Here is a 20,723-nt window from a genome sequence, read left to right as displayed (position 1 = left end):
AAAGGCCTAGGCTTCCCACTGCCTGACTGACGTGGACACTAATTTTGCCTGACACCTTTGTACAGCCTTTTAGAACGGTCTCTTCTGTTGTTGATTTGTCTTTTTAATTTTACGTTTTGGGGTTCTTTCTGTAAATGTAGAGAGGTTGTATATAAAGAACGGTGGTTAAGACTGGTATTAAAAGTACTGTTGGTTGTATCTTTTTTTTAATGTGCTAAAATCCAAAGATTCTTGTAATGAACTGTAAAGTTTTTAATGATCTCTTGTATTATACTAAACTTGTAATAATTGTACCATATCTGTGACATTAACGCTTTCATCTAAATAAATGCCTTCTTTACGTCAAACGTGGGTGTTTTTTTTTCCCTACCAGAGTACTTAACTCTCAAAGTGGATGGCTGCAGCCTTCTAGGTCTTGTTGGACTACGACTCCCATCAGCCACAGCCAGCATAGCCATTGGCTATGAAACTCGAGAAAGGCATTCCAACAAGATCTGGCGAGCCAGCCTTTCCCTGCTGAAGTTTTCTGGGTCTGCTGGATTAAATGAGCAAAGATTTGCATCAAAGATGCAAACAGAATTGACGTACCTGGAGCCTTAAACGCTTAGAAGAAGAAAATTTGGTTTCTGTGCCCTGAGTGTGTTCTGATAAGGGAACTGATACACATTATTACTTTTCCCCCTTTATTCTGCAATGCTTGGTAATCATTCGGAGGAAGCAGCTATCTTTGTAACTCGAGTTCTTATCCTCCCGCTGAAGACGAAAACAGTTCTCACCCAGCTCGTAATGGGCGTGAGAGATGCAAAATTGTGTTTGTACCATCTTCTGATCTTGTACATGGGGGGGGGGGATCTTGGAACATGCAGTGCAAGTCAACAACCTGCTCAAAAACACATGACAAGAAGTCTAGGAAAGAAGGACTATAAAAAGGGCTCTTTTTTCAGTTATACATTTTAATTTTCTAGTAGGTACAATACTAAAATAAACACAAATTAAAAAAAGTTTATTAAAACAAAACTGTACAAAAAAGCAGTTATACTACAATTTAATTACAGAACAGTCTACTGTCCAAAAAGGCACTAATAATCCAGAATAGGAGATACAATGATACAGGACTCAGTTTTCTTTTTGTTTTTTTAAACTAGTTTTTAATCCATACAATTAGAGCACTTGTTTCCCTCTTTTCTCCATTCACGTACAGAAACAAGGACTTCTGCCACAGTCAGTACACATTGGTATAAATATGAGCCCTACATAGAAAGTTGGAGTATCTCTCTCGCCCCTGGAAGAAGAAAAAGAGGGGGGGGGGCAAATGGTGTGGGACATATTTCTCTTTTAATGGAGGTGGGGGGGAGGGAATGGGCTGCAAGTAGAGAACCCTGTGGCACTTTCGTAAGGTAAGTGGCTGAGTAACAATCCTCTAGGCGAAAAGAAGGAATCGAGGACTAGAAAAAATGTTTCGGACACGGATGAGTTTCTCGGACAACACAGAAGCCAGAATCCTGTTGAAGTACCCGTGTGCGCTATTGTTCCTTGCACAAGAATCTTCCCCTATTTGGTAGGATGTCTCGTGCAACCAGCCGTGCAAGAGATAGCCCACCAACAGATGCAAACCGCACGTGCACGATTAGCATTGCACGTAGGAGCAGTTCAACAGGATACTCGCCTACACTAACTTGCACTGTCACCCAACATAATGCTTAACATCTTTATCGCTGAATTTAGATGAGGAAGAAGGCCTTGATAAAGGGTTCATTATGCGGCAAAGGTTGTCAGCTTCCAGCAGACGCACATACACAATCCTATACACAGAAAACTAACACAGCAGGAAACTCTCCAGGTTTAATTCTGGGCTCAACCCAGTATCAGTTTGAACTAGGGCAGACCCATGGATGTACATGTTGATCATCAACATCAACACGAGACGTATGTGTTGATGCATCAGGTCTCCCGTTCATTGTACAGGGTCGAGACTCTGGTTGGAATCTCTCGAGGGAGCCCTTTCGCATCGAGGGAGACTTTTCCACAGGGCCAGACACACAAATCGGACACGCTACCTGTGATCCACACTATTTTAGGAGGGTCAGCATTGGCGGCACCAGTTCCCACTCGGCCGACCTCTCTATCCGAGTGTATTTATTTGTGAATAAGCGAAGCTAGCAAAGAATTCAAGGCACTAACCGTTCTGGAATAAAATGTATTTTTAGGCTTCGACATCAATGGTCCCGGTTTTCGTTTGTGACCCTGAAAGGATTTGTGTAAAATTCCTGCCTAACGGGGGTCTGGCGTTTCCCGTGGAAAGGGGAAAAACCCCTTTCGGCAGACGATTAATTATTATTAATCAGAACTAATGGGCAGTGTTAAATTCTTCTGATATCCTTTCAAGGCAGTAAGAAAAGGTTGCAGGGGGGTGAAGAAGGGTCTCAAGGCAACAGCCATTGCGCTAAATCGCATATAGTCCTTGGTCTCTACTACAGTATATGCACAGTTTTGAAATGAAGGGCTCCTGTTTAAACCTGGCCGACCATATCAGTGGGGCCGTTGTAGGGCTTATGGAGGTCTGGGCGCTCTGGGCTTTTGTATCGTGTTCTTTTGCACGAGGAAGGGACTACGCTAGGCTGCCGTTTTGTTTTCATGGATGGGCCATGAAAGTCTCAACTTGCCCATCCAACTCCCCCCTGTCCTCCGCAATCCAGCCATGTGGTGTTTTGGGGAATTCCTAAATGGTTTTGCTTAAGGCATGGTTTCACAATGACGTGGTTTCACATGCCTTGACAAAGATATTTGGGAGCTCAAACCAAAAACCAACACAGACAGGTAAACAACTGGAAGGCAAGTTTACACGGCTTTAGTGTGGATCAGGAAGAGATCCACTAGATCCCCTTCTTTGGGGCTCCCGAAGAACCCCCCCCCCCCCACAGATCAGTAACACACTAGCAAGCAACCCCAGGCTCCTTCGCGAAGGATATGCTGATATCCAGTGTGTCCTTGCAAGACCTGGACAGCCAATGACCCGGACTTTGAAAGATGGAACGGAAGAAATACGGAGGATGTTAGGGTTTGTGGTGCGGGAGGGGAAAGAGAGAGAGACTGCAGCTTCTTTTTTTCCAAAAACTGTGTCGTACATTGAGAAGACAAAGACAGGCATATGGATGTTAACAAAAATAAGTAGCAAAAGAAATCTTGATTAAAAAAAATTCTCTCACATCATCCTATACTACATCCTCCTTCTGCTTAGCAGAAAATTGTACGTACACAAAAATACAAATACACAATTTTGTAGAACAGTCTGATTTTAATATATTTATATATATATTTATATTTATATGAGTGGCAGGTTAGTTCATTATATGGAGCTTTGCACTTTTGGCTCATACGCAACAAGGCTTATAAATTCAGCTTTAGCTTTTCATTCAGGTTTTTTTTATTTATTTACTTATTTATTCATTCTTCCTTATACAGCTTTTTTTTTTAAAACAACCGTTTTTTGTGTTTTTTTTATTTTCACATTTAAAGCAGCATCCAATCTGCAACAGGGTTTGGTGGCAACAGGAGAATGGAGGGGGGGGGGAAACGGGTGGGAGGAGAGAGAGAGAGAAAGAGGAAGAAAGAACGAACATTCCAGTGTTTTGTGGCTCCGTGGAAAAACAGACACGAAACGGAAAGGATGGTGACGGCAGGACCGTGGGACACAGTTTTACCCCTTGAGGTAGGTGGAGAAGAGAGCTAGTTAGGGCAGACAAGAAACACACACCAGGCATGGCGGGAGGGTGTATTGCCACCACATTAAGAGACGAGGAGGGGGCGTGGTTAAGACACGGGGGCCAGGCAGCCTTGGAACTCGGAAAAATGTGCACGGGGAACAGGTTTCCAAGAGGTTACGGTAAAACGTGGCTCGCCACCATGAGAGGGTGGCGTCTGTCGGCTGGCGGCAGAGGAAGGGAAAATCGAGAGCAGACACTGACTCTACCCTTACCACCACGCCAATCCCTGCATGCAGGTCAGCCTCCCTTGGCCGTTTCCGGGTGTTTTCTGCCCTCTTATGAAGTTGGCATCGTAGGATGATGATAAAACCCATTAAAGAGCCTGAACTGTAAGGATGGCGCTCCTCCTTCAGACCTTCTGAGGCAAGAACCCAACCTAAGACGCAGGCGACATGCGGCGAGCAAGATGCTCTTGAATCCCTTCCTTGGTCACGTCTCCCGTCGCGCCTGAGCCGCCCGCGCGCCAGGAATTAGGAACGCTTCTGTCCGGGTGGTAAGAGGGGAGACTCCAGCGTGGACCTCCTAGGGTTACCCCCCTCCCTGCCCAGTCCTCTTGGACCTTCTGAGACCCTAAAAGGCACCATCTCCATCCCACCATCCGTGACGGGGGTCCTCCCCACTAACCCTCCCGTTCCCCCCCCCAGCCTCCTTTACGGGCATCCGCGCATGAAACAGATACGAAGGAGAGGAAGTGGCCAACCTGCGCAAAGCCTCAGCCCGGCTCTGAAAAGGCACGTCGGCTTCCCGGCTTGTACGGAGAGGACGTTTGTCAAGAGAACAGCGATTCAGCCCCGAGTGAAGGAAGAACGAGAGGCTGCCGAGCAGGCTGGACTGGACGCTGTTTGGACTACAAACCCAAGGATCCCCGCCCACTGGGAGAGGATGGGGCCTGCAATGCAAAACGTAACGCTGCCCAGCTCTGCTGAGGTCACAACCTGATGGTCTCGTGAGCCTACGGATGTGGACATTAGTGCCCCCATTGCCCTGTTCCCTCTGCTCATTTAACCTTCCCAGAAAGGCAAGGATGGCACTGTAGAATAGCAGGAGAATGGCTACCTCTTCACAGCTTTCTTTGCCAGCCTGCCCTGATGGCACCATCTGCAGGGTAACCTCTCCACTTTTCTGCCTTCTAGACCCACATTTCAAAACCTGCAAAAATGGAGAATGGTGTGGAATACAGTAGGACCCGCATTATCCGTGGCTTCACTTATCCATGGTCTGAAAATATTAAAAGAAAAATACCCAGAAATATGTATTATCACAATGTATGTATCAGAACTGGCCACTAGAGGGAGGAAAAGATCGTGAAATGTTTTCTTGGTGTTGAATACACAGCATTGTTTTTTCCTCCCTCTAGTGGCCGGTTCTGGTGGCACATGGTGAAAATATGTATTTCTGATTTTTCCCCCCTTGTATAGCATTCACATTCACGGTTTTCAGCATCCGAGAAGGGACTTGGAACCAATCCCCCCCCCCCAAGATAGGAGGGTCCTATTGTACTTCATTTACTACAGAATTAATGAAAAGAATTCTTGCAACTGCCTGTTGCATTGCTAGAGGGCAACGTTTTCTCCAATCCATTCAGAAACTTAACAGCGACTTACAAAGAACCTCTAAAAATGTGTCTTATTGTTTTTGGAAACCCGATAAAGATATTTATCGGCTAATGACCGAACTTTAGCAACTGAGAACCGAAGTCCCGGGGCCAGAGGAGAACACGTTGTTCTGGTTGCTGATGTGTCCCAGAGAATGGAAATGTTTCTTTTTTAAACTACAATTCCCAGCATTCATCAGCAGGACTGAGAAACTCCTGGGAGCTGTAGTCCTAAAGAAAAGGAACACGATCCTACCCTGGGCTTTGGGAACCGTCTTAAGCTCCTGAGATCATGTCTGGGGAGCCCAGGCCAAGCCATGGGGCCGGAATGGACCTGTTTTCCTGCACCTTCATCAAGCTGGACTCCCACGGCAGCACAGCCAGAAAAAAATGAGCAGAGGAAAGAGGGAAAGGCAACAGAAGGGGAGGGACAAGAAGCAGTTCATCCGTGATACCTCACAGCGGCCCTTTGGAAAAGGGGATTTATAGGGAAGGGACAACCTCGGCTTGCACAAGGTCAGGCACAAGCAATGCAGGTCTGTTAAGATCTGGGGTGATCTCTGCCCCCCCAAATCAGAGTCAGACATGATCTCATGACCCCTGATTCTTAGGACAAGTTTTCCAGGAAAAGAAAGAAAGAAACCTTGTGTCAAGAAGGAAAGAGCAGACGTGGAAAGAACAGCCATGGCTTCCGCCCAGCTTATTTTGCCAGTTACCGTATTTTTTGCACCATAAGACACACTTTTTTCCCACAAAACGGGGGTGGAAAGTGTGTGTCTTATGGAGCGAAGAAAACAGATTATATTTTCCTGTTTTCTTCTCCTAAAAAATTGGTGCGTCTTATGGAAAGGTGCGTCTTATGGAGCGAAAAATACGGTAATTCACATTCTGGTCTCCCAACTCTCAATCCTAAGCAAAGGGAAGGCATGCAGGAAAGAGGGAGCCTTTCCTTTCATGCTGTTCTCTCCCTCCCCCCAAGAGGGACGACACAAGTGAGGCCAGTGCCTTCCGCTCACAGTCAAGTCCAATTTGCTCACTAACAGGCACTTTTAGAAATGGACCCTAAATACTGAGGGGTGGGGTGGAGGGAGAGGCTGTTCCTGCTCACCCTATTCTGGGCAGCCCATCAAGGCTACTTGGCCTGTGGGGTCTCGTCACAGAAAGCCCCTTCCGGAGGGCCTGTCTCCAAGAAGGGGAAGCCACCCACCCACCCGCCTTTCCATCCGAACATCATCCCTCAACCCATGGAAGTCTGGGAGGGGCGAAGGAGGAGAATCGTTCCTCGTCACCAAAGGAAAAAACCATGAACCCCCATCCCTCAACAGAGACAGGAGCAGGCCTCAACCCCAAAGGAGCCACCAGAATTTCCTCGGACCGCAGAAAGGGGCTTCAGAGGTTAGGGTGGGGTTTCGGAAAGCCAACACAGCAGTCTCGTCCACCAGCAATAACATCCTCCGCCAATTTTTATTCTCTACCCAAAGCCAACAAATTAGATGATCGGAATGTTCTGATCACAAACCTTCTACATGCTCAGAAAGGCATCAGTTCCCAGTATCAAAACGAAGGAAGAACCCCCAAACCTTGAAATGCATGAACTCTCTAGGGCCAACTGATCGCAATCTCTTTTTTGCATCTGTCTAGAGCAACAATGGTCAACCTCTCTCCAACAGGTGAGTCACACGGGGACAAAGTTACGCCTTTTGAGAGATTTACGCCGTCCCATGACAACTACAGGGACCCCACTGGCACTGTGACGTGTGAAGGCAGCTAGGGAGTCTCTAACCATTGTCCTTAAGAGGGTGTTTGGTCATCAGCTAAGCATCATTTTCCCCACCAATGGGAAATCAACCAACACACGTAATAAATGGAATTAAAATAAGAAAACATTTTACTGCCCTTCAGCCAGACCATGAATGCTGCCACACAGGGAGGGCTCTCTTCTCCAGGGGCCAAACTTTCCAGGAACTGCTCACCATTTTTCACACTTTTAATACTTGTTGGCCCTGAAAGGTATAAGTGGGTTTTTTGAAGACATGTATTTTCGGGGGCTGGCGTAGAGGAGCAGATGTGGCCCCCAAGAGTTGAATGTTTCTGGCCCCTGGAAGTCTGTCTGCAAGGTGCTCCCCCCCCCGTCCAATCTCATCCAGTCCAACATCCTCTGCAAGTGAGGTGGGTCACCTCCCAGAGGTGTTGGGCTCCACAGATCCAGCCCTCCTGACATCTCAATGAAGGTTCCCACTTCTGACAAAAAATGGTGTTTTAAAACCAAATGATCTCCCATGCGCCCTCTAGTGACCAGAAAAAATATATATTTCAAAATTGGATGTGGGGAAAAAAAATAGGGAGAGGATCAAAACTTAGAAAAACAGCTCCCTATTCCCCCTTGGTAGGCTGAAACTTGAACTATCTCCCCTCAAAAATATTCCACACACTTCTGGGGTGCTGACACCTGCAGCCCATGGACTATAAGTTGCCCCCATTGGGGCTAGACCGAAATCTAATTTAGTACAAAGGAGATTCATACGTTAGCCAAGTTCCACACAACAACAACAACAAAAAGAGGCATCAACAAGCAGAGGTTCCCAACCTTGGGTCCCCAGATGTTCTTGGACTGCAACTCCCTAGCTGGGCTGGCCAGGATTTCTGGGAGTTGTAGTCCAAGAACACCTAGGGACCCAACGTGGGGAATTGTTGACGGTTAAAATTATATAGAGGTCAATCTGTGCACTGGTCTGACTCATACATCACCAGAAAGCAACACAACCGTTCCAGCTTCTCACAGCCCTGGAAGAAGAGGAAGGTTATAGAAGGAAGCCAATATTTTCAAGGCAAGGTCTACTTTGAGGGACTGGTGTCAGTGACACAAACAAACCCGCATGCAAACCAACGCTTTATTGCCTAAAGTGTTTCCAGTCTCAATCACGGAAAAAAACTGGAAGTTGTACAGAGTGCAAATAATAATAATAATTCTATTTTTGGAGGAAGCCCTTCTCTAAATATATGAACACGGAAGTGACTCTTGGTGAGAAGTATTGACATTTACTTATCTTTCTTCTAAAGAGCTTAGACGTCTCCAAATAAAGGCAAGACTGGATGAAAAGCAAGGCTGTAATAAAAGGAAGTGCATTAATAAGGATTCTTTCGAAGGATACAGGACTCTGCGCTTTCATTTGCTCCTGGAAGACAATAGCTCAGATTTCCTATTATAGTCACATCACACTCTCCAAAGTGAAACTGCCGTTCTAAATCCGAGACTGTGGCAAGGATAAAGCGGGGATCTCTGGTACCTCGAGAGGGCCCGGTCTGCCACAGCAGCAACATCACAGTGATTCCGTAGAAGAATAAAACTGGGTGGTAACGGGGAGGGGGGGGGAGACACACAAAACGCAACATACTGCCAGAAGGAAAGATGAACCACAGAGTCTGTGAGCCAAACTGAAAGCAGAACACAAACCCAGAATTCACGTCGGTCAGCAAGATGCCGACAAATCGCACAGCTGACGAAGATTCACACGTACGGTATTGTCTTGCTCATGGGGTCGGCAAACATCCTTCTAAGCACGTCAACCAATCATGAGAACAATGGGCCTGTTCAGGACGAGAGATCAGCGACCCCAATGTTCACACGGAGAAAACACGGGTACAACTATTCTAAACATATCCAGACTGTAAAGTAGGAATGGACCAACATAGCTTTCCAGAGGGTTCCTTTTTTTGCACTACAGTTCCCATAATCCTACACCACTAGCTAGGCTCGTTACGGCTGATGAGTGTTATAATTAAAAAAAAAATTAAAAACAAAGCACAAGGCTACACTTGCCACCCTGACTATGAAGGGGTTTGATGCCCTCAACGTTGTGATGCCTTCAACGTTGTGAGGCCCTCAACATTTTGAGGCCCTCAACGTTCCAAGCAACGTTCCAATCTTGACCACCTCTCTCATGAAGGGCAAACCCAACCGCAAATGTGGCCACTGGATTCTACCCATCGATTAAGGTTAAAAAGTATTCTTGGCGCACATGGACAACAGACCCACCTACTTCGATGTCTGAATAAACAAGACCTAGAGGGCAGATGACTTCTCCTCGAGCGGACGCACGTCTTCTGTCTAGTTCACATTTTCCTCACACTTGTCTTCACCGCGCTCTCCCCCATCTTCCCCTTTAGAGGGTAGAGAACAGGGGACCCCCTGCCCGGCTCTCACAACAGGCTCTGTTCACACACGCACGGTCTGTTCAAATGGTCTTTCTACCCAACCACGTCAGTTACAGATCCCAAGGCGCTGCCTTACTGGAAAGCGTTTCCATTTTCACAAGGCCGGGTGAACCATTTTCAACGATCTTTCAGTCCTTTTAAGCATCCTATCCTTTCCACTTGCGGCTTTGAGAACCTTGCAAAAAAGACTGGAAAAACGAAGGCAGGGGGGCGTTTCCCCTCCTGAACAAAAATGGTTGCTATTTTTTTTTTTAAAGTACTGATGTTTTTCGTCCGTGTCGGAAAATCAAATCTTGTCGCAGCCGCCCAGTTCTCGGCACTTCAGAGGAAGAGAAAACTGGCTAGCGTTCGTTACACCCTCAGTTAGGAAGCGGGACAGAAGAAAAATCTAGGATATTCTAGACAGGAATGCCTAATCATGTCCTGTATACTTTGAAGGAGAGGTGCAGGAGCACAACTTCAAACAGATGATGGGTATCTTCTTCCTACAGAAAAGCCGTCAGGATCCCTATTATGGGATTCAGCAACAGCAAGGGGGGAGTGGAGAATCAGCACGCAGGTGAGAGCCATCTTAGGGTGCAAGCCTATCATGCTAACAGCACTGACTCACTGTTGATCAACTCTACAAACTACCCTTCTGGTATCAGAGATGCACAAGACCCATAGTTTGGGCTGTGCGCCTGCGATCTACACCAAAAGCCAGCTAGATGCCTTTAAATTCCCACTGAAATGAAACAGGACCTTATTCTTTCACAGGATTCTTCACAGTGCAATCTCACTGTCAGAAACACACCATAACCCACGAAGCTTATTCTCTAGAGAAAATACCTAACGGTTTCAATCTAAGACACACACACCCCCACCGATTCCAGCGTTCTTGGTTGGTCCTTGGCAGTTTAAGCGGCAAATATTTTCCAAACCATGTCAAGCTGATGAGCTTTGTTCCAATCCTCCTCGTTTGTTCTAGAAAGCAAAGCCACTCATTGGTTTCAGGTTTTAAGAGCAAAAGATTTCTTACAAAGAGCACTTGTTGAGGAAGCAAAGATTTTGAGTTAGCTCTAAAGGCAAGCCAGCAGCCAGCTTGACCCAAAAAATTAAAATAAAATAAAAATCCCAGCTCCCCCTTTCAAGAATTGGGGGGGGGGAGAGAATGGCAAGTCGCTACATGGAAAAAGAAGGAACAATTGGCACACATCAATCTTTGAGACATATATAATTCTATAAATATATATAATTTCCTATGCCTAGCAGGATATCACTTGACACCAGAGACAAAGGAGAAAGAAAAGCCAAGGGAACACCAAATAGCTATGTGAAACTCAGTGTAGAGCATCCACTGATTATTAAAATGTCCTCACAATCAGCACCATAGGAGACCGGCATAGAAAGGAGGAATGAAATTCCGCTGGAGCGGCTCGTTCTGCTGAGTGATCTGCCTATAAATGGACACTGCAGATCCCCCAAACTCATTGTTTCCCGGTTTGGAGAGACACCCACTTGTAGGGGTCACCCCGAGAGATTCACACTGCAGCCATAGAATGGATCTCGCTCGTCCCGGAGTCTAAGGCAACCCATAAGACCTGCTCGCTCTTCATGCCAACAAACAAGGCAGAAAAAAAGAAGGACTTTCTTAAGTTTTGGTGATGATGGGAGAGCAGAGATTCCCTACATTTTGGCCAATGAAGTCTACAAGAATAAGGCAGGGCCAGCATATCCCAGATCAGCCACCAAGCAGCTCGGACAAATGGGAGGCATCCGCTTAGCGGCTAAAGAGCTAATCTGCCCGCTCCAGATATCTGAGAAGGAAAAAGGAGCCTCACTACAGAAGAAGTTGGATGAGACCAGAGAAGAACTATACCAATCCCGGGCTTAGCTGTCAAAGCTTGCAGAAAGAGCCGGGAAAGGCAAAAGAGTAGCAATCCAGTTCAGATGAACTCCAATCCAAATGGCAGTGCTCTGAAATGGAGATAAAAAGAAAGGACGAGGAACTAAACGTTTTGCAGATGAAGTTGTCGGAGGTCTCCCCTCAGCTTCACGAAAGGCTTAACTCTCCGGAAGTCTTCCTGGGTGCAAGCCAGAGGAGAGGAGAAAATCAAAGCTGTGGAGGAATCAAGCCAAACAAATGTCAGCGGGCTCCCGTCATGACAGCAAGAATCATTTCCCCGGTCTCCACTTTAGAGAAGGAAGCGGTAGGACTCAAAAGATACAACTGAACTGTTGAAAGGGGGGGGGAGCAACAATGACCTTCAAGAAAAGAATCCGGAAGCAACTGAAGCTTTGATTTCCACAGAAAAGTCTTATGAAGGAAAGTGTCTCTCTTCAGTTAAAGCACAGGAGGCATTCGAGCAGCAATTTGGAATGATTTAGGAACACGGAAAGAAGGTGCTACTTTTTCTCTTCCCACCCTGTCAGGGGATCAAGAGACACAATGCAGGAGAAGGGGGCCGAAGCAGATAATGACATGGCACTTTTGATGAGAGAGGCTAATGCATTACTGAGCATACTACAAGCAGCATGCGATCCATATATGACCATTCTTGGACAGACAGTAGGGACGCTCGGGGACTTGCAGAAGAGCATGGAGGAGGAGGAACCGGTGTGGGAAGCAAAGTGGGCTGCCTCTGAAGAAGCTCTTCAGATGTTCCAAGGGCAAAGGAAATGTCTTCAGGATGATGTGGAGAAGTTGAAGGTGGAACTACAGAAAACAGAGAAGTTTAAAAAGCACAGTAGGGCCCCGTTATCCACAGGATCAGTATCCAATGATTCATTTATCCACGATCTGAAAAATATTAAAAATATAAAAAGAAAAATCCCCAACATATAGATTTCAAGGTGAAGTTACGAAAACTGGCCACTAGAGTGAGCCAGAGACCATGCTATGTATAACGTTGGCTGGAGAAATATATTTTCATCATGTCATTACCAGAACTGGCTGCAACCGACCATGCTAAATTTGCTATTAGCATTCGCTATAATCTACATTTTTCAGCATCCATGAGGAGGGGCCTGTAGCTGATCCCTGAGGATACAGAGGGATCCTATGGTGCATTTCTCTTTAGGAAGCACCGTTGGAAAATAATTTGGCAACTGCAGATTCTGAACACCAGAATTATGCAAAAAAAAAAGGTGGATGTTTGAAAGAACCATCATCTGAATCCCAAGACAGCCAGGAAGCAATGGGGGGGGAAGCTCTCAAGAAAAGCCAGGAGCTTGCTTGCACCAGTTAAGGAATGAAGGAGTCACTTGTAATCTGAACTGGGAAGTACACATCAACGCCTCTGAAAACGAGGATGTTCTCCAACTCCAGGGAGAAAATGAAGACAATGCTAAGGAAAGGAACATCTGTTTTTGACACATCCAGAATCAAGGATGCGTTCTTCACCTTACTAAATGCCTTCTCCGTTCCTACAATATGCACTTGTTTCCTGCAAAGAGCAAAACGATGATGATAACAGCAAGGACACAGTATTTTATTTGGGCTTAATTGAAAGATTTTTTTAAAATTATGAAATACAAATATATATATTTATTTAATGCGGGGTGGGGATGGGAAGTAACCAAAGTGCTACACACAATCTGGATCAACACCTAAGTCAAAACCTCGATTTGCTTTTGCTGTGGAGAAGTAGATTCACTTCACATCCTGCCAATGCGTCATCATCATCTTCCTCAGCCCCTTAGGCCATCTTGCCTGGATATTATCTCAGGCAACCTCGGGGGAGCCCGCTAACATCAGCAGAAGAAAGTAAAAGCTAACTTGGCTTCCACCACAAGGAAAAATCAGCATCTCTGATTCACAGTAACAGCTAGTTTCCCATTTAAATATGGCTTCCAATGATTATTTAACCTGCCCGGAGTAGCACAGCTTTCCGGCTCCTGAACAAGAACAGAACAAAGGAAGAGATGTCAAAGAACATGTATCCAGTTTCCCCCGTTTCCCGCAGAAAAATAAGAATGCTGTGGGGAACTGGCTGCAAGGGTTGGGGGACACAAAATATTACGACAGCGTGAATACACATTAGAGTTCATTGTTGTTAGCACATACTTACATATGGTCCAAAGAAACTGCGGAGAAGATAGCATCAGTGTGTCCTGAAGGTCAGGCATCAGACCGCTAGCCTGCCATTAGCACACCATTACTAAAACTTTCCTTGAGAACACTACATTCCTTAAGTGGAAAAGGGGCATCAAACAATTAAAAGCCTTTCCAGCATTACCCCCCCACCACCACCACCATCGTGGTAAATTTGTTGGGGCTGTGTTGAAACGAAAAAACAGAGGTCCTTTACAGATTTATTTCCACCTATGTGTTATTTCGTGGGGGGAAATCAGCACCCTTACAGAAACCCTACCCACCACCATCCATCTATGTCCTAGGCATAAGTTCCTTGATACTAGGTATTCTGCACTGTCTATTTCTCCGCCGGGAGCAACAGAGGCTGCTTCCCTATACTGTATATCTCTACCATTAAGTAAGTCCTATTGAACTCGGTGGGGCTTACTGGTGAGTAGACAAACCCGAGGACTGCACGGTAAACTCTCCAACCGCAACCTAGTGTGGAAGAATCCCTGCCCACCCATCAACCGCTGTAAGGAGGCCTGCCTGTATTTGCAGATCTTCCAGAGAAACGCAATCACACCCTCTTCAGTGGATGGGAACTTTGGGTTGACACTGGAGATTTGGCTGTTGGTTTTTTTCCCCAAAAATAAAAACAGTTCATATCTCACATCTCGCAAAGAAAAGAAAGAAGAAGGCTACGGCTGAGGATCCGAGCAGCGAAACGGCAACCGAAACAAGCCGGCGAACCCTCCCCTTGCTTCTCACCATCGCAAGCGCCTGGATCACAGCACCGACAGCAAAGAGGAAACACCACCTATGTGTCACTGCATGGCTGAGACAGCGCCCAGCACAACGTTCTCCCCCGTGCTCTCCCGAAACTCCCCAGATGGCACCCACAGTCCGGTAGACCCAGCGCCTCTCTCTTGTCTTCTTTCGGGCTTGGAACGAGAAAGTAAAAAAAAAAAAGAGGGAATTCGCACAGTTTGGCCTGACGGGCGAATCCACGGTGGCCGTGGGGGCGGCGGGAGTGTGGAGAGATACAGACACAGGCTACGGCTGGGAAGGGAGAGCTGCCTAAGACACTCGGAAGCACGTGGTACGCTAAAAGACAGAACATCGAAGGTTTTCTCACCCAGCTGGGACGGGCGGGGAGGGTTGGCGCCGGGAGAGGGAGGTTGGTCGGCTTGGTTAAGTATTTGACTGGGAGTTAGTTAATACTGAGAGTGTATAGGTAGAGTCGGAGGGCACCACGCCATCTTCACAGGACGAGACCCTAAACGGCTAACTTGACGGACAAGAAGACTGCAGTTAGATACTGTTAAGAAGAACACATATTTAGGGACCGGGGGAAAAAGGCGGCTAAGGTGCTACGTCTAAAACTAAGTTTACTTTTCGCTCGGTTTGGAGCCCTCCCCCTCCGTCGCTTCATCAGTCGTCATCCAGGGCCTCTGTTTTGATCTCGCTGGTGCCTTGCCGGGCCAACGCCAGGATGGTATGGTTTACCGCTGCCATCTCCACGGCTAGTGAGATAGGGTCTTGGTGGTCGCTATGGCTCGTGCTGTCATCCTGGAGAGATCGGAGGAGAATGGGAGGGGGCGGGAGGGAAAGGGAGGCGGGTGGGGGGGGAGAGGGGGTCCCGTTAGCATCGTTCAAAAGCCACGCGGTCTGCATTTGCAACAGGAGCTCATACAATAAGCCAAGGGGGAGGGGGTTTGATATGGCATGCGTCACAGGCTTCGGTGGAAGGGGAAACGGGAGGGAAGGGGAAGGATGGATGGAGATCATCCTTGCTCCGAAAGATTAAGAAAAGGAGAAAGGAAGAGAATCCAAGGAAGTTCAAGTTGTGAAGAAAGCAAAACAGGCCAGCTATGTAGGATGAACTCTCTTGGAAATCCTGCCTTCTCCCGATCCAATCTTCTGCCAGAAACCCAATGGTTACATAACTCCCGAGATCAAAATTACGCAAGCAGAAATCTGAAATTCTGCAACTGGACTACGGTATGGAAATTAAACAGAATGTGCAGGCTTTTTAAGTTCAAGTAAGTCAGGTGGCGGGAAGGTTGAGGTGTTTGGGTGGTACATATTTAGCTAGACAAGAGGGGTGTCAGCTGGCACACACGAGGTGGCTTCTCTCCCTCCGCTGCAAAAAAAAATCATTCAAGAGGGAGGAGAGCAAGAGGAGCAAGGACAGAATCATAACTATTGGTGCCAAGCCAGGTCCCAGGGAATGACTCTGGCTTAGCTCCACGAGAGCCATGGAGGGCGTGATTCCTATGTCAAAAGGGGATGATGAATTTGTGTTGGGTTTTAGTCAGAACAGGAGCTATCCGGGGTCCTGAACTAGGGTCGTGTGGTTGGAGAGCTCCTTTGCGGAGCAGAGCCTATTCACTGCCCCTGTAACATTGGACTCAGTTGTCCCTGTTTTGGGGGTGGGGGCAGGAAGACCTCCATTTCTGTATCAAAACCACAAACTGGGGGGGGGGCACGGGGGAAATATCCAGGATCCTACTTTCACACTCCACAGAAGACACCGACACAGACATACATAGCTCAGATACGGCTAACTATTCTGAGAGGAACAACAGAAATGAATCCACATGATGACTCTAGACCGGCCATTCTCAACAGGAACCCCCCTATGGCCCATGGGGGGTGGGATGATCCCTTTGAAGGGAGCCACAGATTCATCCCTTAATGTTGGATCCTTGTTTGCACACAGCCCATGGCTTTCCTTGCTTGACAGGAGAAAGGGTGGGAATGGCAGCCGGAAAGCATTCCCTGTGCACTGCTATAAGCGACATGGGCGGCTTTCATGTGAGCGAAACTCCCTTTCTATCTCCCAAAGGTAGCGTCAACTTGAGCATTCATGTGTCTCCATCTGCTTGTGACCATATGTTATTGGCTTTTTAATTTGATGCTACGTGCCTTGATATTTTACGATCTGTTGCAATCCATTCAAGGCCCATGTTTTGTAGTGGGTACAGTATTTTTCAAATCCACAAACCAAAAGCCCTCCCCCCCAACCGGGACCTTACGCTCCAAAGATTTCTCAAAACGAAAACAGACAGATCGACTACCGGGGAGGTGTGTTGTCTGAAGAGTTACACAACACTCCCCTCAAAAAAAAAAGTTCTGCTGAAAGGCCGATTCTGATTTTGTGCTAAAACAGCAAAAGGGAATTGAAATCTTGTTTATAACGCACGAGAACAATTTTATGGGCACTGTTTATGGGGTCAAATGAGGAGGGGGGCAGTAAGTTTCTGCTTGTAATGTGAAAGTCAGGTAGAACTATCTTGGAAGATCAGGTGGGCACCCTCCCTTTTATCTTTCCAGTGATAGCTGAATACCCACCTTGTCAGGAAGGCTTTTAACAATCATAACGGAGCCCCTGAAATGCCGTTTTTTAGTTAAGACTGTTAACTAAGAAGGGATCGGTAAACCACTTCTGAGTATTCTGTCCCCCGAAAACTCTGGAAAGGGTTGCCATAAGTCGGAATTGACTTGGTGGCACCTAGTTATTATTAAAAAGAGCAAATACTTTTCAGAAATATTGAATTGCTTACTAACTGCTCTACACCCAATGGTATCTGATTTATTATCTTTATTATTATTATTTTTTAAATATCACCTTTAAGGTCTTTTGTATATCACATGCCCCGTTAAAATTACCGTCAAACAAATATAGAATCATCATAATCTGCGCTATCTAAAACCAGTCATTCAATAGTAAAAGAAGCAACACTTAAAAAAAACACTCATTCAGAAATCTGGGCACCTACAAATTAAACAGGAAAGGGAGATGTAAGTAAACTGTTCCAGGAATCTGAGATTAGTAACACAGAACAAAGGAAGCGAGATAGATTTCCGGCAGGAAGTAATTTAAAAGTCAAGGTGCCACCCCTTGGAAGGCCCTGTCTTTTGAGCTCACTTGTTTCCTGGACTTTACTGGCAAGCTCAAGAAGCAGAGGCCAATATTATTAGTCAGGAAAGCTCACAAGCGTAGAGTATAGACCAGGGTTGGCCAACGTTCACAGCTTTGGAGACCATTTCTGGGGAAGACTTTGGGGCTCTAGATACAGTGGTGCCTCGCTAGATGATGATAATCCATTCCACTGAAATCGCTGTTTAGCGAAATCATTGTCTAGCGAATAACATTTCCCCATTGGAATGCATTGAAACCTGTTTAATGTGTTCCAATGGGGAAGAATCGTCGTTTAGCGAAGATCGGCCATAGGAAAGCCGCTTTGCAAACCACCGATCAGCTATTTAAATAGCTGTCTTGCGAAGCTTAGATCCCAAAAACACCCGTTTTGCGAGTGCGGAGGGAGCTGTCAAAATCGTTGTCTAGTGAAAATCGGTTTGCAAAGCAGGGACCAAACATTGTCCAACGAAATTCCCCCACAGGAATCACTGTTTTGCGAATCGCTATAGCAATTGCAAAAAGTCAATGTCTAGTGAAAAAACTGTCATGCGGGGTAACTGTCTAGCAAGGCGCCACTGTATGCCCCTAAAGGAATGCATGAGACCCATGGACCCCCTTGGCTCATCCCAGTAATGATGGACTATCAAGTGACATGCTTCCTGGTTTAAGGCTCTAAAGACTTGGTCCTTAGGACTTTGAAGGTAACAACCAATACTTTGAACCTGGGACCAGAAGCACACAGACACTCAGTGGAATCCGCATAGAACTGGTAGTCTACGTTCCACCTGCTGTGGCCCACAACCATCTAAGCTGATCTATTCTATACCAGCAGAAGCTTCTGAACTATCTTCAAAGGGAGCCCCACCCACATCACATTATAGTAATCTAGCCTGGATCTCCGCAGTGGAACAAATAATTAATTCTACGGTCCTTTGATTATCGTCTACATCATCTCTTAAGAGAGGGCTGAGAAAATTTAACAGGATTCAGGATAAAATATAATTGCAAGAATCCTGTTGCATACTTATGCAAATGGGGCAATGCTTAGCTGCTATAAGTGGAAAAACATGATTGCAGCCATGATTTATTTCTCACTGAGTTGTGCGACTTTGTATGCCACAAATAGTGCAGAAGGAAATTTCCCAACTATTAAAAAAAGATGAAAAAATGTGTCTTTTGACTAATGGCACAACAGGATTTCAGCCAATGTTTGCCTAAACCATGTTTTAAATTGCAAAGAAGGAAGGCCTTCTAAAACTTAAAAGATTTACTTGGCCAGGTGTTAAAGTCAACTGGACAACAAGGATTTTGAAGAAAAGCTGTTGCCCTCCTCCAGCAGTTCCTCCCTTTATTTCTTAGAACTACTGAGCATCTTTTTTTCCAATTAAAAGTTCTCAAGATGATGCACAGAACAGATACTTTAGAACTGTGCGGGCTCCATATTTTTCAGGTCACGCAGCCTGGCAAATTCCAGGACTCAATTTTTTAAAAAAAATACAAATTCGCATATCTCAGATTCTAAATAAGGCTTCCTCCCCCCATTTGGGTGTTGTCTCCTCTTGCTTCCTTGAATGGAGAATGGAACGCAAAGCTTGGTGGATCACAAACAATGCCACCAGAGCGGATTCCTTAAGGAGGAAGCCCCGCATGCTTTGAGCATCAGCGGTCAAGCAGGGCCGCAAGGCATTTACAGCCCAAACAAGACGAACGTCACTGGCGAAGTGGCGGACTCTGTGCTCATTGAAACATGGCAGACCACAAGGGCACCCGGTGATAAAACCATCAAGCAATGGCTTCACCGTGAAGCCCTCTGGCACTGCTTTTCATAGAAGTTCACCACTGTTTCATGGTGCTCAGTCGTTGGACTGGAGCTTCTGGAGACCTGAGTTCGAGAACTACTGATGTACAACAACCGGCCCATTTAATGCAAGGTAAACCACAGCTGAAGGATCCTCCATGGATGGTGGTTGGGAATCTTGCATAAATGTTCCCTTAGGAAAGCTACGCCAGGATGAATGAATGTTGGGCAAAAGGATAAATTTTCCATGGGAGAGGCGCTCCGCAGAGGAAGAGCTGTACACTCTGAGAATACTGACGCCCGCTCCCCTCCTCACCCTAAGCACCAGGCAAAGGGAGCAGAAACACAGTGGCGCTTCCTCTCATAGCTCTCACTGGCTGAAATCCTGTTGCTCAGGCCCAGTGAATCAATGCGGATCTGGTGAGATAGTTCTCCATAAGTTCCCCTGATACAATGGGTTGACTCTAGTAGCAAATTGCTATGCTAAGCGACAGGATTTTGGCCACAGAATCTTACTTAAGCCGGGAGGAGGGAGATGGAACAAAGGTTTGACACAGCATTAAGACTGCCTACTGGATTCTTTCACCATGTCCCCTTGCGTCTCTCCTTAGCCTTCCCCCTATCAATTAATTTCCATAAGGAAGGGAGAGGCTGCAATATGGCCCCAAGAGCAGCCAATAAACCAAAAAGTGTAAAAGGGAACAAAATGACAGAGTAGGCCTTTGGTCTAGATGGGCGGTGCAGAAATTCAATAAAATAAATAAATAAATAAAATAAAAGATGCTGTCAAGATTTATCCAACAGCAGAAAGTCAGGACAGAGTCGAAAGATGGAGGTCAGACAGCATCTACAGCTGGAAAAGAGCCAATTTGGCCCACACTTCCATGACCGAGTGGCACGTAGTTTGCCTGGAAGGGGCTCAAAAATTCAACTCCAGCCGGGACCTTCAGAAAATTCTGTCCATCCTCTTTTCCCAAGCGACTTGCCCTCCTATTGCACTGGACCTCCATGTGGTTCAGGTAATGAGCCATCATTTGGGCTGAGGGGCATTGCCGTCAGAAACACATCTGGTGGGAACCGGAAGGAGGCAGACAAGGCTGAACTAGGGGGAGCACCAGTCTTCCTTGTTTTAAGAGAGAGTCTGGTGTTCCTAGAAATACAGATGTTGCAGTATCGAGGCCAAGGGTCAGGGGAGTGCCAGCCGTGAACTGTATGCGGTCCACCAAGGGCATTCTTCCAGAATCCAGAACGGCCGGTGCAAAAATGCTGTGTGCATCACACAATGTGTGTGTGTGTGTGTGTGTGTGTGTGTGTGTGTGCGAGAGAGAGAGAGAGAGAGAGAGAGAGAGAGAGAGAGAGAGAGAGAGAGA

General features: G+C 46.4%; 1 protein-coding gene across 9 annotated transcripts in view; it reads right to left on the bottom strand.

The window, feature by feature from the left end:
• Positions 1-15,001: 15,001 nt before the first annotated feature.
• The window catches only part of HMBOX1 (homeobox containing 1), a 130,788-nt gene continuing 125,066 nt past the window's right edge, over positions 15,002-20,723 (bottom strand). For all 9 annotated transcript variants that reach the window (XM_072986517.2, XM_072986537.2, XM_072986524.2 and 6 more), the window contains one exon: positions 15,002-15,199. In XM_072986517.2, coding sequence (XP_072842618.1) covers positions 15,062-15,199 — 138 coding nt within the window. In that variant the 3' untranslated portion in view covers positions 15,002-15,061. The remainder of the gene's footprint in view (positions 15,200-20,723) is intronic.

This window comes from Pogona vitticeps, chromosome 1 (assembly GCF_051106095.1).
Source record: "Pogona vitticeps strain Pit_001003342236 chromosome 1, PviZW2.1, whole genome shotgun sequence".
NCBI classification, from domain to species: Eukaryota; Metazoa; Chordata; class Lepidosauria; order Squamata; family Agamidae; genus Pogona; species Pogona vitticeps.
This window is presented reverse-complemented; position numbering and strand designations above follow the sequence as displayed.